At 35.4% G+C, this 11,090-nt stretch overlaps 1 protein-coding gene across 1 annotated transcript; it reads right to left on the bottom strand.

The window, feature by feature from the left end:
• LOC107586284 (layilin-like) lies at window positions 1-5,367 on the bottom strand. The gene is made up of 6 exons (XM_016273567.1): window positions 5,222-5,367; window positions 2,965-3,122; window positions 2,776-2,823; window positions 1,902-1,988; window positions 1,671-1,785; window positions 1-1,560 (listed from the first exon to the last, which is right to left on the bottom strand). The coding sequence occupies exons 1-6, from the start codon at window positions 5,365-5,367 to the stop codon at window positions 1,254-1,256; spliced, it is 861 nt and encodes a 286-aa protein (XP_016129053.1). The 3' UTR covers window positions 1-1,253.
• Window positions 5,368-11,090: the final 5,723 nt, after the last annotated feature.

Here is an 11,090-nt window from a genome sequence, read left to right as displayed (position 1 = left end):
CATGATTTGTATTGGAAAATGTCATTTAAACACCTCCATGACACAAGTGCAACAAAGCTGCACGCAATTCAGTTTTAGGTGGCCTATCATATGGCGACATCTGACGGTCACATGCTGTACTGCAGTCACTCAGGTCTAATAAAACACTTCACTGCTCCTACAGCTCTGATGACGGCAGGGAACTCAGCTGAATAATAGTGCATTTCCAAAGAATCGCGTTTAGCTCAGAACATTTCAATAAATTGACAGTGACGCAGTCGCTAAAAGGGTACAAAATGTGAAATAACAGAATGGATTGGAAAATGAGTGAGTCATCTGAACTCGATGTGAAGTTCCAAGCATGCAGCAGTGACATTTGACGATATGGAAAAGGTAGAGATCTGTTCTCAGCATGACAAAAGCCACTGAATGAGATTTCAAAAACGTTTATTTCTTCTCAAATACAATTAAATAAAATCATTTTTTAGGGTTAAATTGCATTAAGATCGGGCCATTTCCAAGACTCTAGCAGTCAAGTACTTACCAATAAGTTAAGCATAACTAGAAAAATGTATATCACTATAAAAATATAGGCTACATTCTCCCTTTCCAGGCCTGATTCTAAATTTCCAAGACATTTCCAGGTTGTCCAGGAGTGCGGGAACAATGTTGATTAAACAAAAATACATTAATTAAAAGCTATTCTGTGCTTAAGAATGTCCAAATAACTTGACAAGGATATTATTATTATTATTCTTATAAGGACAGACAACATATCATCTACAATCCAAATACTGCAAAAACTCATTATTTATCTTTCTGCTCATAATTTGACACCCAAAAGCAAAATACATTCAATATGCTACAATAATGGTTTATACGTACAAATCCTTTAATTCTGTTTTTACACTAAAGAGCTTACAAAGCAACTACCCAGTCTTTAAAAGCCAGTAGGTATCCTTTAGAGAGGCCATTCTCAGAGACACAGAAGGATGTTGTTGAAGGGCTGAGAGGTCAGCACACTGTTTTGTGAATTTCCAAATGGAAGGTCCCGTTCCAGGATGCCAGCTTCCACAGAGGAAGCTCTCACAAGCCGATGACACCTTTATGCTTCTTTGTATAGTCAGTTATGGGAATCTGTACACCCCTGAATTAGACCCCCACTGGCTTCCCCACCGGGTCACATAGTGCACATCAAAGAGCAGACATGGTGGGAGAGCCAGTCACACTAGTGGGAGAGACTGTACCAGTCAGTATACACACTGTATAGTGTTTTAGTATCCATAGATGTCATTGTCCACCCATCCGGCCTCTACCACCGAGGAGCTCCGGCAGGTCTCGTAGATGTCATTTGTGACAAAACCGCACTGCGTGGGGCGGCTCGGGACGTTCTCGTAGTCCTCAAACTGACTGATTGTGGACATCACACTAAATGTTCGGTTAATTTCAGAGCTCATGTACTCCAGATGAGCTCCAGACTGGTTGAATTTGTTGGTGTGCTTATAATCATTCTGACTTTTTGGAGCTACTGGACGCACCCACTGTCCTGGCACGGCATAGATTTCATTCTGTTCTTTTCTCCTGCAAAGACACAGTCAGAGAGTATATTATATGGCAGGCTGACAGACAAAATAATTCATAGAGAATAACAAACTAAGAAATGATAAAAATGTTTGCAGTGCGTTACACACCTCCTGGACATGACTCTGAAACAGAACACCCCCGACACCACTAATATCAACAGCAGCATTACAGGTAGAGTGGCGAGGAGGATGTAGTAAATATTAGTGTCATCTGAAATAGAAACTAAAACAAAGTCCATAATTATTAAAAAATGTAATATCCAAAAGATAATCACACATATACAAATAGATGGATAGATTCAACCAATATTCAATTGAGCATTCTTGTCTAAAAAATACCCGATGACTCAGAGAGCTCAGTTTTTATCCTGTCATTGTCCACTGTAATGGTCGGCCGCTTTGGCACCAGAGTCAGGTCATCAGTACCTAAAAACAAGAATCACTGTGAATGATGAATAAGCATTTAGGGTGTTTGGCCTTGATGATTGACCTATTATGGATTTTGAGCTTGACTACTGTGAGCAAAAGTATAATTCCACTTCCACCACTAGAGGTCATCATAAGCATTATTATTTATCTTTTTAAACTAATAAATCACCCCAAAATTAAAATGATTTACAGATCCTCTTATCCTATTAAACCTATATAATTTTAGAGAAAAAAGAATAAACCAAAGAATTTTAGCAGAATTATATAGAACCAGTATTATTTTAGTATTTGTATTATTTTAGTATTATTTATATACTATTATATTATGTATTACTATTTTGAATTACCTTAATTTAAAAATTTTTATAGCTTTTGTCTTTTTAATTGTATGTTTTTGTCTATTGATTTTTTTTATCATTTCTATTTAGCTTTAGTTTTATATCAGTTTTATTTTTAGTAATTTTAGTACTTCAACTTATTTATCTCATTTTACAGAGGCAGCATTTCTAATTTTTCTTTAAGCTTTTCATCTAATATTTATTTTATTTCATCTTTATTTCAATTACTGAAAAGGATTTTAAATAGTTTTAGTTTTAGTTAATGATAATAACACTGGTAAAAATAAGACAATTTACACTTTGGGGGGAACTTTCCCTTTAATCTTCAAGTTATGTGGGCTATTAATATACTATATATTAATAAGTAAAACAGAAGATTATTAGTACCATTATTGTGTCAGAAAAAAGTAGCAAACGCAGCAGATAAAGCTTAAGGATTTGTTTACCTGTGAGTGTAGTGATATTTCCTGCTGGAGTGGGGACAGGATGCTTCTCTAAACACATACAGGAGGCGGCACAGTTTACATTTGAAGTCCTCTTACATAATATGTTTACACTAAAGATGCTTGTCTCAGATATGTTGCCTATTAAATATCTAAATGTGACAGCTAAGATTAACATAAGCAAAAGCCTACCGTCTGAGTACTTGCAGATGAAATTATTCTTGGAATTGCAGTTGTAGTCAGTCCACTTGAACAGGTCGTGCTCCTTCTGGCCAGCAGAAGATGAGGGCTTGTAGAATAACGCCACACACTGATCAAGGCCACACGAGGGCTCTGTCACCAGCCAGTTCCTGGAAACACAACAGACTCACTGAAAATTCTATATTACATTTACTATTTTGCTTTCCCCTAAAAGTGATAGTTCACCAAGAAATGTTCCTTTATGTTCCTGTGGCTCAGTGGTAGAGCATTGCGTTAGCAGAGCAAAAGGTCATGGGTTGGATTCCCAGGGAACACACATACTGGTAATGTATAGCCTGAATGCACTGTAAGTCGCTTTGGATAAAAGCGTCTGCTAAATGCATAAATTATTATTAAATGAAAATTCTGTAATCATTTACTTAACTTCGTGATTCAGAATACTTAGAATATAGAATACATTAATTAAAAAAAGAATATTATTTATATACTATTATAGTATTTAGCTTTATTTTCAATTAGCTTTTATTTTTACACTGTCAGCTTTCATTGTAATTTTAGCTTAAGTTTTACTAATTTTGTTGTGCTTCTGTAATTTGTAAAATATTTCTATTCTATATTACATTTTAGAATTTTGCTTTCACTGAAAGGAACAGATCAGCAAAAATGAAAATTCTGTCATCATTTACTCACCATCATGATCCAGGAGGCTTAAAATGCAGAATACATTAATAGAATACAGAATTATATTTATATACTATAATAGTATTTTTTTTTCAAATAGCTTTTTTTTTTACATTTACAATTTCATTTTAAGTTTTAGTAATTGTATGTGCTTTTGAAATGTAAAAAAAATATTTCTATATCTTTAATTTTTTATTTCCATGTTATTAATTTTAATACTACAACTTATTTATTTCAGTTACTTGCCAAGGTGACATCTAATTTGTGTACATTTTATTATATATGTATATTTTATTTTATTTCAGCTTTATTTCAATTACCAAAAACTATTTTGGTAGTATGGTGTTTTAGTTTTAATTAACAATAGCAACACTGGTATGTAGACCTCTTTTATGAGGTTTTTGAGGCCTTTTTGTGAAGAAAAGAAGTCACAGGAATGAGCACGACACGACTGTTTCTAGATCCTAGCAAAACGTCCCGCTGTCAGCCGAAACAAACGCAGGCAAGTTTTCGCTCTGACTCAAGAAAGGCTGCTCGAGTCTCCGAATGAAAGCGCCTGCTAGCAAAAACTGTGGTAGCTGTTTTTGCTCTCTCACTCATTACGTGTGGATTTTAAAAGTGTTCCCAAGTACTTTTTCAACAATGCATTTTGTTCTCTATGTTAAATAAACATAAATTAGTTAAATGTATAAAATTGAATTAAATTAATAAATTAGTTAACAAATAAAGATTATACAAATGCATTTATGTGTGTTTACTTATTTGTTTTACATATAACTTTGCAAACCAGTGTGCGATTTTCGTTTAAAGGAATAGATCACCCAGAAATTGAAATTAGCTGACAGTTTACTCACCCTCAAGCCATCCGAAAAGCACTTTGGACTGCTTGATCTGTGCATATTTCTCTCCTGATTCAGATAAGATGACTCTTTCACTGGAGAAAGCAATATTATGGATAAAGAGCTCATTTGTTTGCTGGAAGCAAAGGTTTTACATTGAAAAACGAGCAGCTTTTCACTTCACAAGATATTAATTCGTGGACTTTTTTGTGAATTACTTGTGAATTATTGTAATGTTTTTGTTTGGAAATTCTGATGGTCCACTCTCATTCTGATGGCACCCATTCACTGCAGAAGTAATGTGAATTTCTCCAATCTGTTCAGATTCAGAAACAAACTCATGTTGGACAGCCTGAAAGTGAGTATATTTTCAGCGAATTTAAATTTTTGGGCGAACTCTTATACTGTTAAATAATCTTTAAATTGTGAAATTGTTGTTTTATTTTGTAGAGCTTTTACTTTTGTATGTTAAATAAGTTGCAGGATAGGCTTAGTGAAAAGTAATCATGTGCATCATCTTTTAGCAATGTTTTTCCTGTATCACTAACACATTACTGTAAGCATCAATCACCGTGTAATCACTGTGGTTTACAGTTAATATAAAATCTGTTCAGAGACATGTAGTGCAGAGGGACCAAATTGTTTGGCTCACTAGCAAACTCTCAGGGGAAATAAGATGACTTTTTATGAGGTTGACTGGTCTGTGCAAGTCAAAGGAGCTCAGTCACTGCTGTTGACCCTGCCAGCTCACAGTCAGACGCACACTATCCTCAGGAATAGGAAGCCAGTCAGGAAAGGAAGCACACAGTTTTTCAACAACCTGTTTCCTCTTCATCTTTGTGGTTTGTTTTTTGTCCTTTTTATTTCCAGACATTTTCCCCTTGACTCAACAAAGAAAATAAATTCATTAAACAGCTTAAGCTGGGAAATATAAACGGTAAAAACTTTTCTGGTGTTCGTGACAGTTACAAGAGGCCCAATTACAACATGGGTTAAATTCTTGGAAGAGGCAACCTCCTATACTGTGTTACTGTGTAATCATATATGCAGTGCAATCTTTGTAGGGTATTATGAACAGATCCTGCAGATGTCATGAGGTTTTGAAGAAATAAGGGTGAGGCCATCAGGCCAGTGGCATTGCATGTGTAGTTTGTTTGTGCTGATCTCTGGCAGGCTGCCCAGACTCATTGCCCCTCCTCACTGAATGTAGTCTGTCATGTCCCTTTTAATAGGCACAAGTCACTTCTTTTGAACGTATGAATAAATTACGTTAAAATGAACGTTCTGAATGTATGCTTGATGTTTGTTTTGAAACCTTTTGGAAAAACAGCACAATTGTGAGGATTTTTCATTGTTCTATTTACATCATTACATAAGTATTTACATTTACATTGTTCTATTAACAGCTTTTACTTTAATATTGAGTCACTTATACAACCCCAATTCCAGAAAAGTTGGGACGTTTTGTGAAATGGCATAAAATCAAGAATATGTTATCTGTTCATTCTCTTTAAATTTTATTTAATTGACTAAAGTACAAAGAAAACATTTCCAATGTTTTTACTGACCAACTTCATTTTATTTGTAAATATAATTTTTTTTTTATTTTGATGGCTGCAACACACTCCAAAGAAGTTTGGACAGAGGCATGTTTAACACTGTGTCACAACTTTCCTTTTAATTACAATGTTTCATTGTTTGGGAATTGAGGATACTAATTGTTAAAGTTTTGCAAGCTACATTTTTGTCCAATCTCGCTTGATAAAAGACTTCAGATGCTCAACGGTCTGTGGTTATCATTGTCTGATTCTCCTTTTCATGACTGGTCATATATTTTCAATAGGAGTCAGATCAGTCTAGCACATTCACACATTGTTGTAGCACATGTAGAATGAGAGCTTGCATTGTCTTGATCTAATAACCATGGACTTCCCATGAAAGACATCATCTTGATGGCAGTATATGTCTCTGTACAATTCCAATATATGCCTCCATGTCAATAGTACCTTAGCACATAAGCCAGTCACCCATGCTGTTTGCTCTGCTGCACCCCCATACCATGACAGACACTTGCTTTTGCTTCTGTCGCTGATGAAAGTCTGGATGGTCCCTTTGGTCTTTGGGACTAAGAACTCGAAATACATTTTCCCTGGAAACGAGTTGAAATGTGGACTCATCTGAGCACAGCGCACATTTCCACCTTCTTTTTGACTATCTGAGATGAGCTCTGGCCCAGATAACCCGGCGGCATCACTGCTTAGAATTGATGTATAGCTTTCTCCTAGAGTAACAGAGATTCAAGTTGCATTTCTTGATCCAGCAGCAGACTGTTAAGTGACAGCAGTTTTCTGAAGTACTCCTGAGCCCATGTGGCTATGTTTAACACCGCAGCATGACGGTTTCTTATACAATGCCATCTGAGGGCTCAACGGTCAAGCACATTCAACTGAGGTTTCGTGCCTTGCCCTACATGTGATTTCTCTGGATTCCTTGAATATTTTCACAAAATTACGCGTGGAAGTTGGTGAAAGACCTAAATTCTTTGCAATTTTGCATTGCGAAATGTGATTTTTGATTAGTTTGACACTTTTCTCATGAAATTTGGCACAGAGTGATGAGCCATGATCCAGCTTTGCTTGCAAAGACTGAGATACTCCTTTTATACCCAAACATGATACCCTGACCTATTACCAATTCACCTGGTTACTGTGAACTGTTTCAAAACAGTTTAACGTGGATATTCTATAACGTTTTCACTTTTATTTTGCCTCTGTCCCAACTTTTTTGGAGTGTGTTGCAGCCATCAAAATCAAAATTTGTTCATATTTTCAAAATAAATTTACGTTGGCCAGTGAAAACTTTGGAAATTTTTTCTTTGTACTTTTGCCCATTAAATAAAAGTTAAAGAGAATGAACAAATCACAGATTCAAATCCCCAACTTTTCTGGAATTGGGGTTGTAGTTTGGACTTACATTTCATGCCAATTAAAGGGATGGTTCTCCCAAAAATGAAAATTCTGTCATTAATTACTCACCCTCATGTCGTTCCAAACCCGTAAGACCTTTGTTAATTTTCGAAACACAAATTAAGATATTTTTGATGGAATCTGAGACCTTTCTGACGCTGCATAGACAGCAACACAACTGACAAAGTTCAGAAAGGTAGTCAGGACATCGTTACGATAGTCCATGTGACATCAGTGGTTCAACCGTAATTATATGAAGCTACGAGAATACTTTTTGTGTGCAAAGAAAACTAAAATAACTTAAACAATTTCTTCTCTTCTGTGTCAGTCTTCGATGCACATTCACGACAGTACCACAACGTATGCAAAATTGTTGAATAAAATTGTTATTTTGGTTTTCTTTGCACACAAAAAGTATTCTCGTAGCTTCAGAAAATGACGGTTGAACCACTGATGCCATATGGACTATTTTAACGTTGTCCTTACAACTTTTCAGGGCCTTGCACATTGTAGTCGCATTGCTGTATATAGAGGATCAGAAAGCTCTCGGATTTCATCAAAAAGATCTTAATTTGTGTTCCGAAGATGAATGAAGGTCTTGTGGGTTAGAACGGCATGAGCGTGAGTAATTAATAGCAGAATTTTTGGCTGAAATATTCCTTTGTTTGTTTTTGCTCCGCCACAGCAGAATCATAGCATGCCTCCAAGCAACATACTTGTTGTTTTGTTCCTAAATGAAATGTTTTTTTTTTAATTAATTGTTTGCGTGGATGATTCAATGACCCATTCTTTACTAAAGGCTAATATTACTACCACTATTTCTGTCATAAAAAGATATTAGAGAAATAGGAAGTATACTAGTATGCTATTCCAGAATTAGTGTTTTTGAATGAACCGACTGAATGAACGATTCGGTGACTTGTTCATAAAGTCTTGCCATAACAGTGTAACCTGTATGTAAGCACACTTGAAAAGCTATTTGACCATTTTCAAATTCGGGGAACGGAACTAGTTGTTGTGTATAATATAAAAAGGACTATTTTGAGAGAATGCCTTCTTGGCATTTTCGAGGTTGTGCTTATTTCACATAATCTACAGTAACATGCAACTTGTACAATTTGTTTAGGTATGTTAGGCTTGTGTCACCTTGTGTGGTTGCTGCTGCATGCATATTTATTGCACATGCATATAGAATGGACATTAAAGTTTATCTCACCAAATGCAATAAATTTTTCTATAACCTGGATGCAGGAAAGTAGTTATTGCAGAAGCCATATATGAGTACTTAACAGGCCTACAGACTGACTCTTATAATAACTAAGAGAGGAGTTTGAGAAGAAACCAGATCCACTGTCACGGCTTTCAGTGGCATTACAGATACAGTTTGACAAGGGATTGAACTACAATATCTGTTAAAAAATGGGAAAGCGATTGGAGGATCATCAACTGGGTTATATGTTTAAGTTCAATATTCTGTCTCCTTATTTTGTGCTCAGACCATTAGCCATAGCAATAGGCAGTCAGGGAAGCACTATATTTAAGTTTTGACGGAAATGAAAATGAGGCTGAGGGATACAGTGCTTTCAGTGCATTGATTTGTTCAGATGGCGAAACGTCTTTGCTGCCTAACCTGAATAATAGGCCAAATGTATTGGTATTAATGCAGGACGTACAGAACAAAAAATTATTATTATTATTATTATTATTATTAAGATGGCTGACGATGCCATTGCTAATCTGCTGGCAAAAATATTAGTGTTGCTATGTTTTTTTTAACCAGCAGGTGGTAGTATTGTACTAGTTGGCTACTATTTGTTCTGAAGATGCTCAACCGTTCCTATCCTTTATTCAGATGTTAGATACTCTAATGCTATAACAGTTGTCATCCTTTCAAACGCTTTCCTCGATTTTTTTCCAGTTGTAAAATTTGCAAGCATTCTATTGTACAGATTTCTTACATCGCATTAGGCCATCAATCATAAAGGAGCCCTGAATCATGATTTGACAACAGAGTTCTATTCTTTGCAATGGTGTTCCCGCACTGTGTGTGAATTCCCAGTATATCTTTTTACAAAAATGAAGAGGAATCTTAAATTAATTTGATATCCACAATTTTTTCATCCTCAAAATATGATTAAATTACAATATAATGCTATTTTGCTGGCACATGAGATACATGACACAATGACAAATTTGTCTGCTTCGTTCTCTTTATGTTTTTCTTTCTGTTCTCTTGTTACTGTGTTTTCGGTCTGGCTAACATATTTATCCTGCAGTTAAAGGATGAAATCAGAATGTGAAGTTGTTGTAAATTCTTATTCATAGGGATGTTTCCCTATAAATGTATGAATTATAGCAATAAGTTAGAAACTACACCCAGTAAGATTCGGATTCTGTCCTTATCTGACTGTGCAGGTTGTTTGATTTCTTGAACAAGTATAATTCTCATACATCACGCTATGCATTTTACAACCTCTCCAAATCAGATTTAGTGATCTCTGCAGTCACATGAATTCATCTAAACTGAGAATAAGATTGAAGAACACAGGGATCTAGATTGCTTTCACTGCTTTCCAGTGGACAAGAACAGAAAATCATCAAGGTGTGAGTCATCCAAGGCAAGCATAACATGTGAAATATGTTCTCACACTGAGGGGCTTTTTGGCACAAACAAGTGTATGTGCTTCATTCAAAGTTCTTTGTCAGATATCACCATCACTCAGTCAAAACTGACCCTTTAGCCTTTAGCAGGGGTGTCTTGATCTAGCAGCTCTCAGAACACAATAGATGATGCTCGCATGCGAGCCAGATGAACAAAGGCTATTTTTGGTTCTCTGTGTTTCATGCCTTGTGGCACATTATCACATTTCTCGTATTCATAATGTTCTATTCCCAGGAGATGATGCAACATTTAATGTTTCAAATGATTTATACACAACAGACTCTTAATTTACATTCTAAGGTTTTGACATTAATACTGTTACAAAATTGTGGCAAAAACAGACAAAATCAAGATTCTGGACAGTTGTTACTATTGGTTAACACAGACAACAAAGTTTAAAGATATGTTTTTTCATGTAATTTACAGCAATATAACAAAAACATCAGTCTTACAACAAACCTGCATTAATTTGTACAAGTAAACGTTGCTCAAAATCTTTTACTCCCTTTTAAAACAAACCAATCAACAAACAACATTTCAAATGACTATAATAGCCAACAGGACAGGTTATTTCAGTAAGCAGATTTAATTAATGCATTTCATATACAAATAGATGTCAGTGTACATAGAAGTTTCCAGCTTATACATAATGAATCCTAAAACTGATTCTAATAGTACTTAAAACATTTTTTTTTATATGTTTGTGGTCATAATCACTAATTTATCAGTCTTCATTTATTTGGCTTATCTGAAAATCAGAACTAGTGTCTCTTGGATATGCATCAAATCTCATTGTCACTGTATTCAAGGATTTTTATTGTTAACGAAAAGCAGAGGATTCATTTTATAATGTGGGAAGGAACTGTACGGTAATTTAGGAGGAAGGATGAGACACTCCCTGCACCTGAATTATGCCTGGGGTCCAGCGCTATATAAGAAACATCTCATCCCCTTTCTCAAATAGTGTCC

This window comes from Sinocyclocheilus grahami, unplaced genomic scaffold (assembly GCF_001515645.1).
Source record: "Sinocyclocheilus grahami isolate Dianchi unplaced genomic scaffold, SAMN03320097.WGS_v1.1 scaffold79.1, whole genome shotgun sequence".
NCBI classification, from domain to species: domain Eukaryota; kingdom Metazoa; phylum Chordata; class Actinopteri; order Cypriniformes; family Cyprinidae; genus Sinocyclocheilus; species Sinocyclocheilus grahami.
The sequence above is the reverse complement of the archived record's forward strand: the minus strand, read 5'-3'. Positions and strand labels throughout refer to the sequence as shown.